Below are 20,054 nucleotides of genomic sequence, written 5' to 3'. Positions count from 1 at the left end.
AATAAGGGAAAATCAGACATCCACCTGTTCGTAGCAATTGCTACTAATGAAACCGTAGGTGTTCTTATCCAACCTTTTGAGTTACCGTAGACCCGTGCCTCAGACCCGTGCCGTGTCCTTCCGTGGGGCTGTTTTGACACGCTTGCAAAGCCTCATAACCCAGGGATGATAGGCGCCATATCTTTTAAAATTACTAAAAGGCTCTTGTAAACAACTTGCAGAAAATTTTTATTAGACTGCTATTAGACAAGCAACCGCTGTACTTTGTTTACAACTGCCGAGGCACCGGCACGACCAAGCTTGGGCCGCTCCTGCCGCCAAGACTCGGGTGACCGTATCCGGCAATCTGAACCCAAGCAGAGCCACACAGCGGGAAGTGCTGAGCGACTCACGCAAGCCAGAACACCTGCAGCCACCGTGCAGTATGCCTCGTACACAGCAAAATAAATAGCTCTAAAAGATATGGAGAAGTTTCAAAAATATGTAAGTCGGCTGCTCGGCAAGACCCTTTCTTGACCAAAAACTTCAGTCTACTGACTACAATGCTTTCTAGTACGATCCTCCAGGAAGGAAGCGCGAGCACAAAACCACGGCCGGCCAGGAAATCTGGAGTCAGAGAGCAGGCAGCCCTGCACGGCTGTTACAGCCTTTGACGCAGCAGTACCGCCATCCCCAAGCTATTTTTTCCTGGGCAGTTTTCGATGTCTTGCACATTTGTCATCGTAAAACAGCGGTATGAGAACGTTTACCCGCAGGGTGGTGGCGCACGTGGTTCAGAAGTTTCAAATCACACGCGGTCATAACAACAACACGTGCACCACTACGCCGTCGACTGAAGTTGTATCAGTACCAGAGTTGCGCTTTCAACACTACAGGTGGCGCGGCCGTCGCCGTGAAACTCCACTGTCAGGAGCGTATCGGGCACATGGTGGTGCCACAAAGGCATCTCAGTTATCAGGCATGTCCAAAAAATCAGGTGTCCGAAAAATCTATCATTGACTGTATATTCAAATATGGTCGAAATGAGTCAAAACATACTCCTGAAGTTGAAATGTACATTCTTCAGCCCTCCCAAGCTGCCCACATAAAGTTTGAGCCAATGTTGATCCTGTTCAGCCAAGGTTAGGCCTAGCGGAGCTGATGAGTTTGCACAGCAGACCTCTAGATGGGGTTCAAAAGAGAATAAAAAAAAAAAGTTTTGCTTGATGAGGTCTGAGCTCCCTTTACAAGGCAGGACAACAGTTGGTTGATACATATGGTAATTTACAAATACACATTTGTACACATTTGGAAATACATTTAGTACATAGCTATACAAATGGTAATGAAACAGCACAACGTAGTCATCAGATGTACAGGTAAAAACAGTTCTCTTGTCTGCAGATATACATTATTTTGTAGCTAGCTAAACAATGGTACACAATAGAAAATATGTGGAACACCTTCACAAATGACAGCAAAACAGCAATTGAAATCAGAATATATTGTAAGGAAGATAACGAACGTGCGCACTGGGTCAGCAGCATCGGCAGCATCAAGCGCGCAGCAGAAGCTCGAGCTCGGGAACTGCTCGGTGCATCGTAGAACCGGCGGTCGCTACGAACCCTAATAAATCTCCTTTACAAGTGGTGGAGGTGCGGGTGGACAAGGTGTGTGGACTGCTTGCTGAATGCGCTATTGTTCATCGTAAATGCACTGCTTATCACCCACAGACTAACGGTACCACGGAACGCTTTAATCGAACTCTTGGTGACATGCTCGCCATGTATGTTTCACCTGATCACTCTAATTGGGACCTCGTTCTTCCGTTTGTCACCTATGCCTACAACGCCGCGACTCAGGCCACTACCGGATTCTCACCCTTTTACCTTCTTTACGGCCGTCATCCTTCGCACACAATCGACACCATTCTGCCCTACCGGCCAGACCCATCCAAATGCCTGCCGATCTCGGAAGCCGCCAGACACGCCGAGGAATGTCGCCAGCTGGCCCGCCGATTCCCCTCTGACGACCAGAACTGTCAAAAAGCCGTTCACGATGCCCAGAACTCGACTCCCACTTTTCTCCCGGGTGCTCTCGTCTGGTTGTTAGTGCCACACCGCACGCCTGGGCTCGCTTCAAAACTCTTTCCGAAGTACGACGGGCCATACCGCGTTCTCGGGAGAACATCGCCCGTGAATTACCTGATTGAGCCGCTAACGCCGCCGTCCGACATGCGACGTCGTAACCGCGAAGTCGTTCACGTTCAGCGTCTCAAGCCGTATCACGATTCTACTGTCCTTCCAGAAACCTAAGTCGCCAGGATGGCTCCTTTATTTCCGCGGGGCCATTGTAAGGAAGATAACGAACGTGTGCACTGGGTCAGCAGCATCGGCAGCATCAAGCGCGCAGCAGAAGCTCGAGCTCGGGAACTGCTTGGTGCATCGTAGAACCGGCAGTCGCTACGAACCCTAATAAATCTCCTTTACAATATTAACAATAAAGAAAAATTTTAAATAATTTTATTTGCTCTTATTTATTTATTGTAATTTGTGCATATTGCAGCACTATTGGGCTATTGCAGGAGTGGGTATGAAAAACAGAACAATGTCAAATAACAAAGGCAATACGAACAATACAGATTCGATGAAAATAACTACCCATTCAATGGTCGCTAAAAATAAGTTTAAAGGCAGAGAACGAGTATTACCAGGCAAAGAATTCTAATATTCAATAACACGGGGAAATAAACTGTATTCAAAAGTGTCTGTACGGGCAAAATAAGGTGCGGTGTTTAGGTGATGGTAACTTCTAGTATTGGATGGTTTAGCAGGAGTTAGATAATTATCTGTTGAAATCCAGCGAGAAGAGTTAATAATGCAATGCAGGAACTTGAGCGATTCCATTCGTCGCCGATCTGAGAGCAGATCTGAGAGCAGTCTGAGAAGCCTAGGGATGGAAGCGATGCGGAAGGTGAAAAATCTCTGTCGAACCTACGGCACATGAAGCAAACCGCTTTCTTTTGGATGGCCTCAATTTGATTGATGTCTCATTGCTTGTGCAGATTCTAGACAGGGGAAGCATATTCTAGTAAAGATCGGATGAGATTTTGTACATCAGTAGTTTAGTATCCCTTGGGGCCGTGGTCAATGTGCAACGCAGATAGCCTAACTTTTTCAGTGCCTTTGAGGTTATTAAATCTATGTGTTTGGATCAAGACATACTGGGTGTGAAAACAAGACCAAGGTATTTATATTCACTAATGCTCTGAATGGGGCTATTACCAATTTTGTGAAAAAATGGAAGGCATGGTTTTATTAGTGAAAGTCATAGCAACGGTCTTACAGATGTTAATTGTCATTTGCCAGGTAGCGCATGCGCACCAAGAGCTGAAATCAGAAAGTGATTTTTGAAGATCTAAATAATCATAAAGGCAGGAAATTTTATGATATAGTACGCAGTCATCAGCATACAAACATAAATTTGGGGTTATGTGATGAGGCAAATCATTTATAAAGCTCAAGAAAAGCAATGGACCCAACACTGGAACCTTGTGGCACTCCTAAGGGTACCTCAGCTACCCTGGAATTAACTCTGTTAAAGGACACAAATTGAGATCGATGGGGAAAAAAACTTGAAATCCAGCTGAGAAGGCGGGGATTATTAATGATGGCGTCAAGTTTATACATCAGTTACATATGAATCACGTTATCAAATGCTTTTGGAAAGTCAATGAAGATTGTGTCAGTTTGGTTGCCTGCATCGAGGTTAATACAGATGTCATGTGTAATTTTACTTAGCTGTGTTAATGTGCTGAATCTATGTCTGAAGCCATGTTGGACATTAGATAGTAATTTATGTGACTGAAGGTATTCCATAATATGCTTGTAAATAATGTGTTCTAACATTCTGCACGAATGAGATGTGAAAGAAATCAGTCTATAATTTGATATAATGTGTTTGTCACCGATCTTAAATAAAGGAAGAACATGAGCCATTTTTCACGATGAGGGCACTGTAGAGGATGCCGGGGACTTGCAAAATATGACAGTAAGGTAACAACAGTTAATGAGTACCGTACCAAGAACAAGTTTGGAATGCCGTCTGGGCCAGCAGATTTTTAAAGTCAAGTTTCAAAATTATATTCAAGACACCTTCAGTAACGTTAATGTCATTGATGGACATGTTACTACGAGCAATGGTGTCTGGTTGGATGACGTTGTCACGAGTGAAAACGGACTGGAAATACTCATTAAATGCATTTGATATATGAAATGGATCATTAGTAGAAACATTGTTAATCACCACAGAAGTAGCTATCGTAGCATGTGATAAAACAGACAACCAGAATTTATGCAGGTTAGCTTTTAGCAGGTCCTGTAGTGGCACTTGGAAGAAGAAATCCTTAGCCGAGTTAATTTTCAGTCTAAGCTCCTCCTTGGCTTTAATAAAACTTAGCATGGCTGCATAATTGTTTGAGCACCTCTTATACCTTAGCCTATTAACACACCATGTTAGGTGTAATATATCTCCCGTCATCCAGGGAATTTTTATATTTTTCTTGTACTAATGAAATGAAACACTGGGTATATTTTTTAACCAAGCATTCGAAATAACTAACGAATGCATTAACATCACAAGTACGTTTATGAAGGTAAATGAGTAAACCAGGAAGTAGATGTCTCAGCATGTACGTTTTCCACATTTTTGTTGATCGTGAGGTATAGTACTCATAACTTTTGGGTGTTAATGCAGCAAGCGAGCTTACCATTCTTTTGGAATTTTGAAACTTTTGAAAAGAAAAATATAGCATGCCCTCCATGTTCGCAATCATGAAAAACAAGACATGCAGAATTTGCCTTTACCTTAAGTAATTTTTTTTCCATTCTGTGAAGATACTACTATCACTTTTGCGAGACTCTGCACCAGACTTGTTGAAAGTATACGGCAGACAGCATTCCTGGCATTGTGTGCATGTAGCAAGCTTGGCACAGCACCAGAAATGCTCGAAATCGTATACACTGACACATCTGCTGCCAAGTCGCATGAAATCTTGCAAAAGTTATATCTTCAAAAGTGATTTGACCAAGAATACTACTCTAGATTTTAGTTGAGCACAAAATGAATTCACAGAAACCTTCACAGAAACATGCTCTGTCACCATCTAATGATGACAATGACGCTACGTCTGATGGCTCTGACAGTAGGCTGTTGCCAGTGCCGCCAATGCGGTTTTGGTGTCGTACCCGATTGTAGCATGCAAGCAATATCAGACCCAATTTCTTTAAAAAAAGGGTGGGCTTTAGATTTAGGTAAATACAGTACTTTAGTAATTTAGATGAGACATCAATAAGGCATTATAAAGATGCAGTTTTATGGAAGACATTGTAACAGACAGACAGACAAAGAACTTTAATTACAAGGTCCTGAGAAGCTTTGCCCTAGGGCAGAGCTGCGGGCCGCTCCCACGTGGGGACGGGTAGGCCGAGCCTAACCGCCGCATCGTGGGCTCTCTGGACAGCCCAGGTTTGACGTGAAAGGTCTGAGCTCTGGATGGCAGAGCTCCATTCTTCTTCTGTGATGCGATTGGGTCCCTGTAACGAGGGGCATCGCCAGAGCATGTGTGCGAGATTGCTAACAGCCCCACAGTCGGGGCAAGTAGAGCTAAAAGCCTCTGGAGTGATCGTGTGGAAAAGGGCCAGGTTCGGATAGCACTTAGTCTGAAGCATGCGTAAAGTGGACGCCAGAGGTCTAGCCAGTTTGCTGTGAGGGGGAGGATAAGTCCTCTTACCCAGGTGATAGTGCATAGTAATTTCGCTGAAAGTAGTGAGAGTGTCCCGAAACTCGAGGACCCCGGAGTCTGAGCTCGATCCTGCTCCCGCGCGGTGGGTTAGTGCGCGCGCTTGGGAGTGGGCGATGTCATTGAGATTGGGAGACAAGTCAGGCTGGTGTTCGAGGTGAGCTGGAAACCACGTGATGGTGTGCGGAGAGATGATGATGATGTGAGAGACATTGTAAGAAAAAACTATATTTTGCTGTATTTTGAGATGATGAGATGATGATGATGTAAGAGACATTGTAAGAAAAAACAATATTTTGCTGTATTTTGAGTAGTTTCAATACACTGGTAATAATGTGACCAGCATGAGCATCACAAGACATGTTTCTACGAAAATGCTGGGCATTTCAGCTAACTTGTGCCAAGCTTCAAAAAACTTATGTGTGCTCTGGTACATGAATGCAACCAACTCATTATTGTTCGCTGTAGTGTTTTTTATTACAAGCATAAGTCATTAATGTAAATCAATTAACAAACTTTCAAAGTAATAATTTAAATGCAATATCTTCAGTGCAAAAGTTGTAGAGCATATTGAGAAATATCCAGGTGAATTTTTTCTATGTGAATAACTGTTGTGGTTTTATTTTTTCAGGGCTCCAAAGAAAGCAAGCAAAATCTGAAAGTATACTGTGACTAGGTGCTTGCAGTAGTGACATTAACCCTTTCATGATTAATCTTTTTTCGTCATATGCGACCGCCCAGGGTAAAGTTTTTCTCACCATAAAGTCAGAAAAAAATATTTTGCGTTAGTATATATGTAGTTTATTCATGAATAACAGCAATCAAAAAAGGAAGTAAGGAAACTTGAAAGAATTTAAAATTTGACGCATTGTTATACACATTGTTCAAGGTTTAGAAAATGCGCACACGAGAATATTTTGCAACTCTCAAATGTTCCTATTCTTACACTAATATTTATATCCACAGCGTAATCGAACTGCGTAGGTGAGCGCACTCAAGAAAACTGTGTGGTTGTGTGCCCATCAAAAAAGCAAAACATGTGTCAAACTTCCGCTAGTCTTCATCTTATCGCCAACCAGAGGCAATGAGTTTTCACGTGTTTCCAAAAAAGAAAAGAAAAGGAAACGCATGCATGGCGGCATCCTTCCTATGCGCACCCCTGTGAGCACTAAACAAGCGAGAAACAGGCGGTCGCCCTTTGAGCGATTAGTAATGAGATAGCCATAACTTTTGCGAGTCCAAGAAGCCAAAACCGCCTGTGGAACAAAACCCAAACCACCGCCAGCTTGCGCGCGCGCCAATACGCGAGCAGTAGTATATAGATGCTCCGAAGCAAACTAGCTCTAAAACAAACACAAAAACCGAAAGAAGGAAGAGCAAGAAAAAAATTCCCTGTATTCCCACATAGTGGCAGCACATGCTAGAAAAGAAAAAAGTTAGGAAATAGGTGTGATTTTTAAATATACAAACGGCGCTGTAAATATACGGCATCGACCATTTCGGGCTTGTTCACGGCATTGTATATTTATGTTATTGACCCTGAAAGACGTAATTCCTTCAAACATGCTTCAGATGTATTATCATGGCTGCATGTAGACTAAACGTAATAGGCTTCAAGTGAAAATTGTGGTTGTGAGGCAATGGACGCCTCAATAACCGCCGCCTCAGATGCATCACCATCCACCCCCATAACCCCCTCACGCACGCAGTCTGTCACAGAAAGAAGCTGGCAGGGCTTCAAGAATTTCTATGCACTGTTTATTGCTATAACCCATGGCTCCGTTTGCTCTATTGCTTCAGCAGACAAATCTTGGCAAAAGTGAAAGCCAGGGCTGTTATCTTTGAAAAATCAAGTACAGTTGAAAGCCTTTATAAAGAAGTGCTTGGGGCCTTCGAAATCATTTGTTATACAAGTCACTTCGTTATGAAGGTTGAACACTGAACAGCTCACAATATAACTGGGACATAATTATTCCTTCATTATACAGGTCATTTTGTTGTAGAGATGCTCGACTGTACTTTGTGAATATATCCGAATTCAACTGTATATGCGGGCACTGAGTGGGAACCTTAACTTACAATACAATTTTTTTCAAATAGAGTTGAGTTCATACTAACAAATACAACTGTACTACATGACTAATAACCTATGTTTGTCAAGCTTACTCTAAATGAATGAACCTGTATAAAAGCAGCATGATTATATAACTGCTTTTTTCAAACAGAAATCGCTTTGGTGTTTATGTATTGCAGGTGATCATCATATCCCAGACTGAGAACATGGACCCTGACTGGATGATTGGGGAGCGAGGACTACAGAAGGGAAAGGTCCCCATTGCATACCTGGAAATTCTCAACTGATTAGATAAACATACTTTTTCTGTAAAAATTACTGTGCTTGCATAGTTGATACAGTCATAACCATATGGCAGATCTGTTTGTTTGCTAAGTGCTTTCCCTGTGCTTCTATGCAACACATCTATTCAATCAAACTTAGACATGACAGTGAAGAACAACAATGCCCTTAAAAAGCATAGCAGTTTTAATTCTGACATAGGCCTGTAAGGCTTCTTGATGCCATTTCTACATTGTTTTCATAGTCCATTGCCTTTCATGCTAGTTCTCTATTTAGCACGTCTACAAAACTGCTAATGCTCATTGTTCAACTGTCTGATATGTCAGTACATAGCGGAACTAACAAGTTATAGAAGTCATTCCTTATTGAGAGTTAGTGGTGCATGCATTCCACATGTTGGGAGACTATATGAACAGGATCTTGGTCATGACCTCCAGCTTGCTGTCTGTTGACAAGAATGCAATGTGCATTCCCTAATGAACCTGGTGCTTTTTTTGTTCAATCTCTGCTAGTTGAGGCATGCTACAGGAGTGCTTGCCAGTAGTCTTTACAGTGTTATTCTGCTTACCATACAGATAGTTGGAAACATCAGAAAAAAGCTGTTGACATGATCCTTGGAACCAAGCTATAAGAAAAAGGTAGTAGTATTCCCACATTTGTACATAACTTAGCATACTTTACATGCAACTTTACATTATTGAGTGAGTGTGTAGGAAAATTGTCATCTATTCTAACAATGCAAACTCATGCTGCCTTTAAGTGCTGAAAAGAATGAGCCAATAATTCCTATCTTTCTTGAGTGTTCAAAGAACTGGTTATATTATGAATAAACATGGCTTTAATACATCTCTCTAGGTACTTGTGTCTATGTGGGCCAACTGACAAATACCAGGCTGAATTTTGCAGTAAAAAATAAAAGTTCAGTCTGTAGTTGTGATACTGGTAGAGGTGGTGATTCGATATCAACAAGTAATTGCTTAGAGTTGTAGTCTATTGGAAGCACATTGTTTAAAACATTCTCTTTCCTCATTGCTGCACTTGTGCATGTGAAGCAGACTGCTGCACTGTTCCAATGATTGCATGCTTGAAGGCTATTTTCTTCTTTTGGACATACCGGTTCTTCGTGCACCTTTAATGTCAATTATGGAACATACTGCTATAGTAAACACTATGAAAGGCAACATGTGAAAGTGCGAAATCTTTGTATCAATGACTCGCTGCACCTCACATAAAGCACCCTTCCTTCTCCACACCAATATGAACATACAATTTTTTTTTAATGCTGATATTTCCCTTAGTCGCAGTCACAAATACTGTATATAAAAAGCAGATAAAAAGGCTAAAGAAAAAGTTAAGCTTAAAGATGGTGAAAAGTTTTGTAGAGTCCCATGTAGCATTGAGAAAGCAGTGTAGCTGGTTTGACAGAAAAAAAGGTAATGACATTTATTGAACATTAAACCAATAATCACAGGGAATCAGTGCTTTGCATTTTAAGAAATGATAAAATCTCGAGCACATTTCTGAACGTAGTACTAGTTGCTGATGAACACCTCAAAGCTACCAGGTGCAAATAAGATTGTTACATGCATTTCTGGTAGTTTAATACTTTTCTTCAGTAATACAAAAATCAACATATAAAATTTGTTTTTTTACCCCCTTATTCTGGCATCAATTTTGCTTCCTGGTTTACATTTGTATCTCAGTTTTTAATGCTCTGTTTTATGCACCTAGTCATAGTTTCACTTTCAGAAGATTTTGAAATGAAAGCTCCCTGTCATCAGGAGCAATATGTGTGCCATTTCCTAACATATGCGCAAGCGCCCCATACATTGCGCTAAAATATACCTAAGTGGGTCAGATGGCACCCTCCTGCTGAGGTGCTGGAAGGTGTGCAGTACTGTTAACATACTTCTGCTGCGGTTGTCAAGACTTATTATGCCTGTGTGCTCTTAGATCAGCATTTTATTTTGACCGCACAACTGTCTTGATATTGGCGTTCCTTCAGCCCATAACAGTATTTGAAACACTGATTTGACTGCGTGACCACTGAAATTTTTCTGCTATTGCCAAGCGCATTACAAGCATCATCCGCTAGTGAGTGTACATCTGTCACATGGATCCCTACTTAATTGCGCATAAGCTTGCTTACTTTTATCGCAAAAAATAGTACATCTGATATAATACCCCTGAGTAGTATCAATGCATTCTTGGACTCACTTTCAACAGCCTTTGTGTACTGTTCCGGATTTTTACAGTCCTGAGCATTATTTTCTATAAGGTGTCGAAACGAAAGTATAGACTGCGAACTCTGTGAAGGTTACAAAGGGTCTTTATTTTACGACACAGTCCAAGAACTAACTAGGGCCCCAGGCCCCTATGAAGACGCAGGCGGTTTCCCCCGAGCAGCTTGTCTTGTCAGCTGCCAGAGCCAGGCCCCCTCTTTGTTGTCTAGCTGTGGCTGTCTTAGATACACTGGAAGCATAGCACGGGAAGGACAATCGACAAAGACTAGACAGGACAAGCACTAACTTTCAACACAGCGTTTATTGCGGAAGAGGATCATATATATGCAACTGATTCTGCTCAGGAAAGGAAGGACATGTCCTTGTTTCCCTGAGCATCCTTCTTTCCCTGAGCAGAATCAGTTGCGTATATATGATCCTCTTCAGCAATAAACGCTGTGTTGAAAGTTAGCGCTTGTCCTGTCTAGTCTTCGTCGATCGTCCTTTCCGTGCTACGCTTCCAGTCATGCCCTTCTTTTCCTTAGCAAAATCAGTTGCGTATATATGATCCTCTTCGCAATAAACGCTGTGTTGAAAGTTAGCGCTTGTCCTGTCTAGTCTTTGCCGATCGTCCTTTTCGCGCTGTGCTTCCAGTGTAACTATGTATTACCAATCAGCCCAAGCGTATACTCTGCTGTCTTAGACCCCTTGGCGATCACATGACCCAGCCACATCTTCTCAAATGCAAGCTTTGCTTGGGATCAAAGCTTGGTGACATAAAGACATGATTTAGAAAGGGAAGGCAGAATAACGTACTTATGGGGGAAGCATAGAGAAGCGTGTATTATGAAGGCGAAAAGTACAAGGAACAAATGATGAAAAAATTTAATTGCTTTCAATAGAATAAGCACCAAAAATGACGGCACACAAGAAGAAATACAGACAGGACAAGGCGCAGGACAGTACTGCGACCACTTAAAAAAAAACTATAGTGAATTCCACTTTTTTATTTACCGTATTTATGCACACAATGAATGCATTCACATAATAAAATACACCCCCAACTTTACTTCTGTGCAGTCCTGCATACAAACAGTTGTCCTGTAGTTTCCCAGTTAAATTGCTCCAGTTGATAATGTTAGCTTATGCTACGGAAAGCCATCTCTCAGTGAAAAAATTAATGCTCTCCACTGCGGTGCCGGTGCAACAGTCAATAAAAATTATGCATAAACAGTTGCAAAGCTAAAAGCAAGTGAACTGGTGCGCCATATGTTGGTCCTATCTTTAAAGAGAAGCTTTTTTGCCTACCTCTCCATGATTTAGCATGTCATTGGCAGAAATGACAAAAATAGGTCGCTTTGCCATGACTAAGGAGGTTAACAAAAATTTTTTAATTAGGTTTTCAAGTTTTTGGGAATATGGTGTATGTTTGTATTAGACACGGGAAGACAGTTGTATACAAAGACAACTACATTTTACTTTTGTAAAGCATTTGTGTTCCGAGATGTGCATTATCAAATTTAATGCTCTGTATGCTAATTTTGCATTCAGAGGCAGTAGTCTCGATGCAAAGGTGAACACCTTGTGACACAGCTGTTTGCAGAGGAAAGGGGGAAGCTAGTTGTGTTCTTGCCAGCTGGGAGCAAGACCACAGCTCTTATCAGTTCTGCCTGGCTTCTAGACTTACGTGCTTCATGGAATGGAGAGTTCATTATTGTGTTGAGACTCCCACATCTGAATGTGAAGCACATTGAGTGTCACATTTGTTTACAAATGTCTAGGAACACAAATACTTTAGAATTGTCCAATAAAATGGAGCTGCCCTCGAATACAATTGTGTTCAAGTTTCCCATATATTCATATACCATAATTGCAAGATTTAAAAAGTAAGTAACATAATGTTCATTATAGATTTGCCCACTGCATTTGTTCACAAAGATTGTCTGCCAAAGCAAATACACCTGTACAAACAGTATTTGCATAGCTATTGCAGCAGTTTTAATGAAATTATTCATAGTTTAACTTCGAGAACCCTGTATATACAAGAAATGAAGCATATGAAAATAATCTGAAATAAAAACAACCCAGATGCACAAACAACAGTATTGCAATTGCAAACACATGGTGCAGCATAATCGTGTGTTAGATCATATTAGCTTGATACATGTCAACTCTTGTCCTTCATTCTCAGTACTGTTATGTTCAAGCTTAATCAAAGCGAACAAGCCATTGCAAAGTAATAAAGCCAAGCCAAGCTGAAGCCCTTGCACAACTCTGGTGGCACTTATCATAATAAAGATCCCAGCACCTTGCTCATGATTGTGTATTAATGTATAATTGGCTTGTATTAATACATCATCAGTAGTGTGTGAAGTGCAAATGGGCTTTAAAAAAGAAGTTTTTCAAACACGCAATCTCTAAAATGTAGCATAGAAAATCTGGATTAATCTTTTTAAAAACAAGTGTAATATCTTCAGGGTTTGAGAATGAAACAGGCAACAGTGATAGCACATTTAATGGCTAAACTATGACTATTTTTACTGACATGCTGGAGGCCTTGTAGACCTCTATGGTTTGGTACTTGGGAGCACTGCATCAAGAAAGCCACATGTGGTCCTCAGCCGAAACGCCTGAAAATATGTTGTTTTCCAACGTGTGGGTGTTCGAATAGCGCATTTTTCTAATTGAATCAAATACAGATATTCTGGAAGAACTACCTTCATATATTGAATCAAATAGAATAGTGAATATCTTTTATTTCAAAATGAATTGCAGTATGAAGTTCACGTGGACCCACTTTGATAAGAAAATTAGGTTTATGTACTGACAAATGTAAGTAATATTGTTTGGTCTTTGTTGACTAGACCGACTAGACCCCACTTCGCACCACCTGCTGTGGGAATGCCACTGTGGCCTTGAAGTAATCAAAGAAACGCAGAGGGCCCCCCCGCCCACTTTTGGATGACAGGATTGAGCTGGCTACTCAGGCTGACATTTCGTGCATTTTGATGTTGTTGTGGAACTACGTATGTAAAGCTGGACTGCAAGACTGCTACTGCTAGGTTCTTTCCCATTCTTTAGGCCAGAGGGCCATCCTCACTCTGGGCTGCCTCACTGCCACTACAAAATCAGTTGCCCATGTGCTGCCAGAGCCAACATCATCACAATACATTTTACAACTGCTACAAGACCATTGTCAAAATACTTAAATTGAGCCGAAGGCAGTGGAAATGTTTGCCTTCCTGAAGTGAAAAAAAGATGTAAACAGAGTAATCTATTGGTTTTCTGTCTTCTTTAGTGTTGTTTAGTGATGAAGATGTAAACTTGTTCAATGCAAAAGCAGATATAAGTGTACAAACAGCATTAATGCAGAAATTTTTCATTTTTCACAATACACTTCGGCGTAGTGACTTGTGGGTCGGGCTTGCTGGTGTGAATGTTGGTGTTTGCAAGCTTGTCAGTCAAGCAGCGCAAATGTGTAGTCGGCAGTGTACAGTGTTGGCTGTGTGCCTATTATCTAAACCATAATGAATGTTGTAATAAAGAAAACAAGCACAAAATGAAGACAGGACTGAAGAAGTGCTCATTTATGATTAGATTATAATGCAGATGGCCCATATGTTCAAAGAACTCTGCTCATCAAATCAAATTCAATGAGGTTTATAGGTGCATTACGACAAACAGCAAACTTTTTACTTTTCCTGGGTAACTTCACCCCTTAATGCCTAATGTTGCTGATTCACTACGTACCGAATGTAGTCGAATGCCTCTACAGCGAAATGATTTGTATAACGAAGGATTTTGCCTATTATCTAAACCATAATGAATGTTGTAATAAAGAAAACAAGCACAAAATGAAGGCAGGACTGAAGAAGTGCTCATTTATGATTAGATTATAATGCAGATGGCCCATATGTTCAAAGAACTCTGCTCATCAAATCAAATTCAATGAGGTTTATAGGTGCATTACGACAAACAGCAAACTTTTTACTTTTCCTGGGTAACTTCACCCCTTAATGCCTAATGTTGCTGATTCACTACGTACCAAATGTAGTCGAATGCCTCTACAGCAAAATGATTTGTATAACGAAGGATTTCGTATGCCCGAGGTGAATTTCTGCCTGTCATGTGTATTGTGAACACCTCTACAACCCTACACCTCTAAAGACCCCTACAACGAATTTGCCTGTACAATGAAGTAGTATAGGTGTCCTTGAGGGCTAACTCGTTGCTTTACAGTGAACGCACATAGTAGCACCGCCACTTTCCTCCATAGCTGTCATCAAGTTGCAGTAGTGTTCCTGTATATGCTCCCGCAGGGAGCATATACAGGAACACTAAGTTGCAGTACACATGAGCGCCACTGTGTGGGAGAGTTGGGACAAGATGTTATGCCCCCCCCCCCACTGCTTTCAACCAACAATCTATGTAAAACTGACAACTGATGACATCATCAAGGCCATATAGTACGGGATGGAGATGAAGGTCAACAAAAGCAGCAGTAGTGAAGAGCTTTCACACTAGCCAAGAATTTTGATGTGGCAGACAATAGCGGCATTTGATGCTCTGCAGTTCTACCTTGCATCATCCTCAGTTGCACATTCCATCAAACTAAGTGTCGAGAAAAAAATAAGGGAGTTAATTCATCAAGTATCTCTTGAATTCATGCTAAATTAAGATTTTCTTTTGCCAAATGTGCTTAGCCTGCTCTATAGTGAGCAGTATTGTGCACAATCTTTACAATGAAGTTATAACGAATGATTTTGGGGATCCAAAGTGCAAGTGCTTCGTCATAAAGGTGTTCGATTGTATGCCATGCAAAAATTCTGGGATCGTTTTGGCCTTTGTGTGTCCTCCATAGGTGGCACTTTCAATGTAAACCTTGGAGTGCCACTTTCAGGCAATAAACTGAACTGTAAGCAAGCACGCATCAAGACAACTAGCCTGGTAATGACTTTTGTTTTCGACCAGAATGCATGTTTAGCAAAAGGATACCTGGATTTTCACTTTGTCATGAATTCGGGACAGCAGGAATTTGCACCTTCTGCTGTACTCCCAAAATTAGGAAGAAATGTCATGCATTATCTTGTATCTCTTTGTTACTATCCAGTCCTCTGTTGTACTATGAAGCAGTGCATCTAGCCATGATGTTATATCAACAAACCCTCGTCACAGCATTACTAAATAGAGATGCGCTGTGTGATTGGTAAACAAATATAATAATCATCAGCCCATTTCATGTCCACTGCAGGACGAAGGCCTCTCCCTGTGATCTCCAATTACCCCTGTCCTGTGCCAACCGATTCCAACTAGCGCCCGCGAATTTCCTTATTTCATCGCTCCATCTAGTCTTCTGCCATCCTCGATTGCACTTTCATTCTCTTGGTACCTATTGTGAAACCCTAATGGTCCAGCGGTTATCTAAACTGCGCATTACATGACCTGCCCAGCTCTATTTTTTTCTCTTAATGTCAATTAGAATATCGGCTGTACCCGTTTGCCCTCTGATCCAAACCGCTCTCTTTGCACGTTCCTTAACTTGTTCTCAAGCTTCTTTGTCAGTCTCCAAGTCTCTGCCCAAAATGTCAGCACTGGTAAAATGCACTGATTGTACACCTTCCTTTTCAATGACAATGGTAAGCTTCCAGTCAGGAGCTGACAATGTCTGCCATATGCGATCCAACCCATTTTTATTCTATGAATTTCCTTCTCATGATCAGGGTTCCCTTTGATTAATTGACCTAGGTAAACATACTCCTTCACAGACTGTAGATGCTGGCTGGTGATCCTTATCTCTTGTTCCCTTGCCCGGCTATTCATCATTATCTTTGTCTTCTGCATATTAATCTTCAACCCCACTCTTCCACTCTCCCTGTTAAGGTCCTCAATCATTTGTTGTAACTCGTCTGCAGTATTGCTGAATAGAACAATGTCATTGGCAAACCGAAGGTTGCGGAGATATTCGCCGTCAATCCTTACTCCTAAGCCTTTCCAGTTTAATAGCTGGAATACTTGTTCCAAGGACGCAGTGAATAGCATTGGAGAGAATGTCTCTCCTTGTCTGACCCCTTTCTTTATAGCTATCTTCATACTTGTGCAGAATTAAGGTAGCTGTGGAATCTCTGTAGATACATGTATTTTCCAAGATGTTCATGTAAGCATGTCTGTACTCCTTGATTATGTAATGCCTTTTCGTAATCTATTAAAGCCATATAGAGAGGCTTGTACTCTGCAGATTTCTCGATTACCTGAATAATGACATGGATGCAATCCATTGTAGAGTATCCCTTCCTGGCTAAAGTCCAGTGTTGCCCTTATTCTATTGAAGGTTATCTTGGTGAAAATGTTGTATAATTGAAGCTAATGGGCCTATAATTTTTCAATTCTTTAATGTCTCCCTTTTTGTGGATTAGTATAATGTTCTCATTCCTCCAGTTTTCTGGGACCCTTGCAGTCGATAGACACTTCGTATAGAGAGCCACCAGTTTTCCTAGAATTATGTCAATCCATCTTTGATTAAATCGACTGTTGTTGCATCCTATCCTGCCGCTTTTCCCCATTTCATGCCTTACAAGGCCCTCACCTCTAGTTATAGGAGGAGTTTCTGTATCCTGTTCTTTACTACTTCGAATGGAGGTTTTCCGACTCCTCTGGGTACTGTACGGGTTTCGCATCGCGAAAAATTGCCGAAAAATCGATTTTTTTGAAAATCACATTTTCAGTTTCTATGACCGTTTTTCTATCTGATACCCAAATATCACTGTAAACCGCTTAGGAGTGCTCCAAAAATTTGTTTTATCAGCCAAGGTGGCGAAAAATCTCGCGGAAATCAAGAAAGAACAGCGTTATTCAAGCCGCAATATCTCCGGAAGGGCGCGACCGAGCGCCGCCATCTTGGCCACCGTTTATAACACTACAGTGTGCTAGAACCCTAGTACACCGTAATAACCTGGTTTATACCCCCGCAGGGGCGTCTGCGTGAGCAGGCGTTTGGTGTGTTGCGACACCACGTGCCCGAGCACATGAGGGTTGGACGCTCCCGCGTGTAGCCGTGCGCGGCTTAGCTGTGTCCGGGGAAAGGGGGATCCTGGGGGTTGAGCCGATGCCGGGTGTACGGACCGTTAAGGCCCCCCGGCGGAGGCAACACACCTCTTTGGCCTCGGCTTCACGTAGACGGCACCCCCGGACTGACCCACCCGGGGGGAATCGGTAGTTGCCTTTTCCTGTCTCTCGCTCTCCCTACAACCTTCGTCTTTGTCTCACTTTCCATCTTTCCTGTCTTCTCCTGGCTTCTCTTCCAATTTTTCCAGGCAGCAAGGGTTAACCTTGTGTGAATAACCAATCTAGGTTATTTCATATTTGGTTATTATAGTGGTAATGTACAGCTGGCGTTTGCAGGCCGTGTTTCACAGGCCCTGCCAACGTTACTAGACTGGGCCCTGCAGCGTCTCCTTGTAGGACTCCACGGTGGGTGGCTGGCGTTACTGCCGAAATTACAATCTCCTGTGAATACCTCCTTTCCCTCACTACCTGATCGCTCCCTGAAGAGGGGGCGCACCGATGATGTTTTAGAATTTTTCGCCCGTCAAAAAGAAACTTTTCCTCGCTTCCACGTAGTCCACTCCGAAACACCAAACAAACCCGTACGAACAATCTCGCCATTCCTCGTGTCCAAGTCGATGTCAAGTCCGAGATAGCGCACTTTTCTCTGCCACGGGAGGGGGCTTCCGCGCAGCGTGAGACAAGGCATTTCGAAGCGCGCACGAGCACGGGGGTGTACTAACAACGCCTCAGTTTTTGACGCCGAGAGCTGGGGCCCTATGCTGGCGAGATATTCATCGACGGCGTTGATCGCCGACTGCAGGGATTCTCGCACTTGGAAGCCGAGGGCCGTGGGCCCGCACGCGAACAGTGCAATGTCATCGGCGTAGATCGCCACGCGGACTTCGTGGGCTGTCGTCTTGGGGATGTAGTCAGGTAGTCGTGCCAGAGCCAAGTTAAAGAGAAATGGGCTGATCACGCTGCGAGGGGCACTGAGCGTGTCGCCAACGCGCACTCTGAGCGTGCGGTCACTGAGAAAGGCCGCGATGTAGTCAAAGAGGCGGCCGGTGACACGTGGCTCACGGAGGGCTTGAATGATGGTGGTGTGAGGGAGACCATCAAATGCGCGTTGCACATCGAGCAGCACGAGATATCCGGCTTCTTGGCGACTTGCTGCGCGCTCGAGCGTAGCCACGACGTCCGCGAGCGAGTCAGCTGCTGACCGCAGTCGCCGGAAACCACTCTGTTCAGGGGCGAAAGCGTCGAGGGCGGAGGCAATCCAGTCAAGGCGGCGCAAAGCCATGGCCTCCAGAGTTTTGCCGGCTACCGAAGTAAGCGACACTGGGCGATAGGAGCTGACGCTCGTGGCAGCTTTGCCGCGCTTGAGAATAGGGACGACGATCGCCTCTTTCCAGTCAGCAGGAATAATGCCACTGCGCCAGACGCCATTGAAGGCCTCGAGTAGGGAAGGGAGCTGCGCTGCATCGACGTTCCTGAGGACCTGATGAGTTAGTCCGTCGGCACCAGGCGCTGAGCGTCGTTTACGCGTGTTCAAAACAATGCGCAACTCACTGAGGGTAAACTCGGCCGAGCAAAGCACATCAACGTGCTCCAAGATTGCCCTCGTAGGAAAATAGCGCAGGGGAGCGAGGAGTTCAGCCTTGTTGTGCGGCGGTAGTTCGCAGGGAGCACTGACGGGGCGCACAGACGGTGGCGGTGGAGCGAAGGCATCGGCGAAGAGTTCGGCCAGTTGCTCTGTGCTCAAGCCCGTAGCCACCGCGATGGAGAGTGCAGGATGGCGAGGGATCTTGGGACGGAGGAGGGAAGCGAGAATGCGCCAAGGGCGCGACTTGTCGCGAGTGTCCTCCAACGACACGCAGAGACGTTGCCAGCTCTGATTGCGGCGCTGCCGGGCGTGACGGCGACACGCAGCGTCCAGGCGGTTGTATAAAGTCCAATGCTCCACCTTGTCGCTCTTGATGGCACGGCGTTCGGCGCGACGACGGACAGCACGCAGATTAAGAAGCTTGATATCGGGGACCGGCGTTCCAGCAGGCACCGCGCACGATTTTGTAGCGGCATCCAAACACCTCGTAAGATGCGTAAGAAAGTTTGTATTTGCCGGAGGGGGTATGGCACAGAGGGACCGAAAATGGGACCAGTCCGTGACGCGGTACGTACATGTCCGCGTGCGGTTCAGGCCGAGCGGGTCGAGAGAGATCGGATAGTGATCCGACCCCTGCGTGTCAGGGCTGCGAACCCACTCGTAGTGGCATCGCTCACTCGCGAGCGACAAGTCTATCGCACTCCTATGTACCCTTCGACGCACAAAAGTGGGACTTCCGGTGTTGATGATTATCAGGCCCGAAGCATGGATGGAAGTCAGCAGGTCCCTGCCGTTCGGCTCGCTGTGAGCGCTGCCCCACGCCGTGTGGTGGGAGTTGAAATCACCGCACACGACACAGTCACCACCGATGCGCGCGGTGAGGCTCTCGATGAAGGTCGTATCCCACCGTCGTACGGGTTGCACGTACACGCTGGCGACACAAGTGTCGGCCCCCCCAACGCGCACAGTCACAGCCAGACACTCTACGGAGGTGGGTACAATGTCGGCCACACGAACGACGGCTTGGGCAAGACGCGCACGGACGTAAAT

At 43.8% G+C, this 20,054-nt stretch overlaps 1 protein-coding gene across 4 annotated transcripts in view; it reads left to right on the top strand.

Moving 5' to 3' along the window:
* The window catches only part of EndoB (SH3 domain containing GRB2 like, endophilin-B), a 102,985-nt gene extending 94,002 nt beyond the window's left edge, over positions 1–8,983 (top strand). For all 4 annotated transcript variants that reach the window (XR_010565653.2, XM_065437382.2, XM_065437383.2 and 1 more), the window contains one exon: positions 8,033–8,983. Coding sequence is in view for 2 of the 4 variants with exons in the window: in XM_065437381.2 (XP_065293453.1) it covers positions 8,033–8,140 (108 nt within the window). In the remaining 2 variants the exon portion in view is untranslated. The remainder of the gene's footprint in view (positions 1–8,032) is intronic.
* The last annotated feature ends 11,071 nt before the right edge of the window (positions 8,984–20,054 follow it).

The sequence above is a fragment of the Dermacentor albipictus genome, chromosome 1 (assembly GCF_038994185.2).
Source record: "Dermacentor albipictus isolate Rhodes 1998 colony chromosome 1, USDA_Dalb.pri_finalv2, whole genome shotgun sequence".
Lineage (NCBI taxonomy): Eukaryota > Metazoa > Arthropoda > Arachnida > Ixodida > Ixodidae > Dermacentor > Dermacentor albipictus.
The sequence above is the reverse complement of the archived record's forward strand: the minus strand, read 5'-3'. Positions and strand labels throughout refer to the sequence as shown.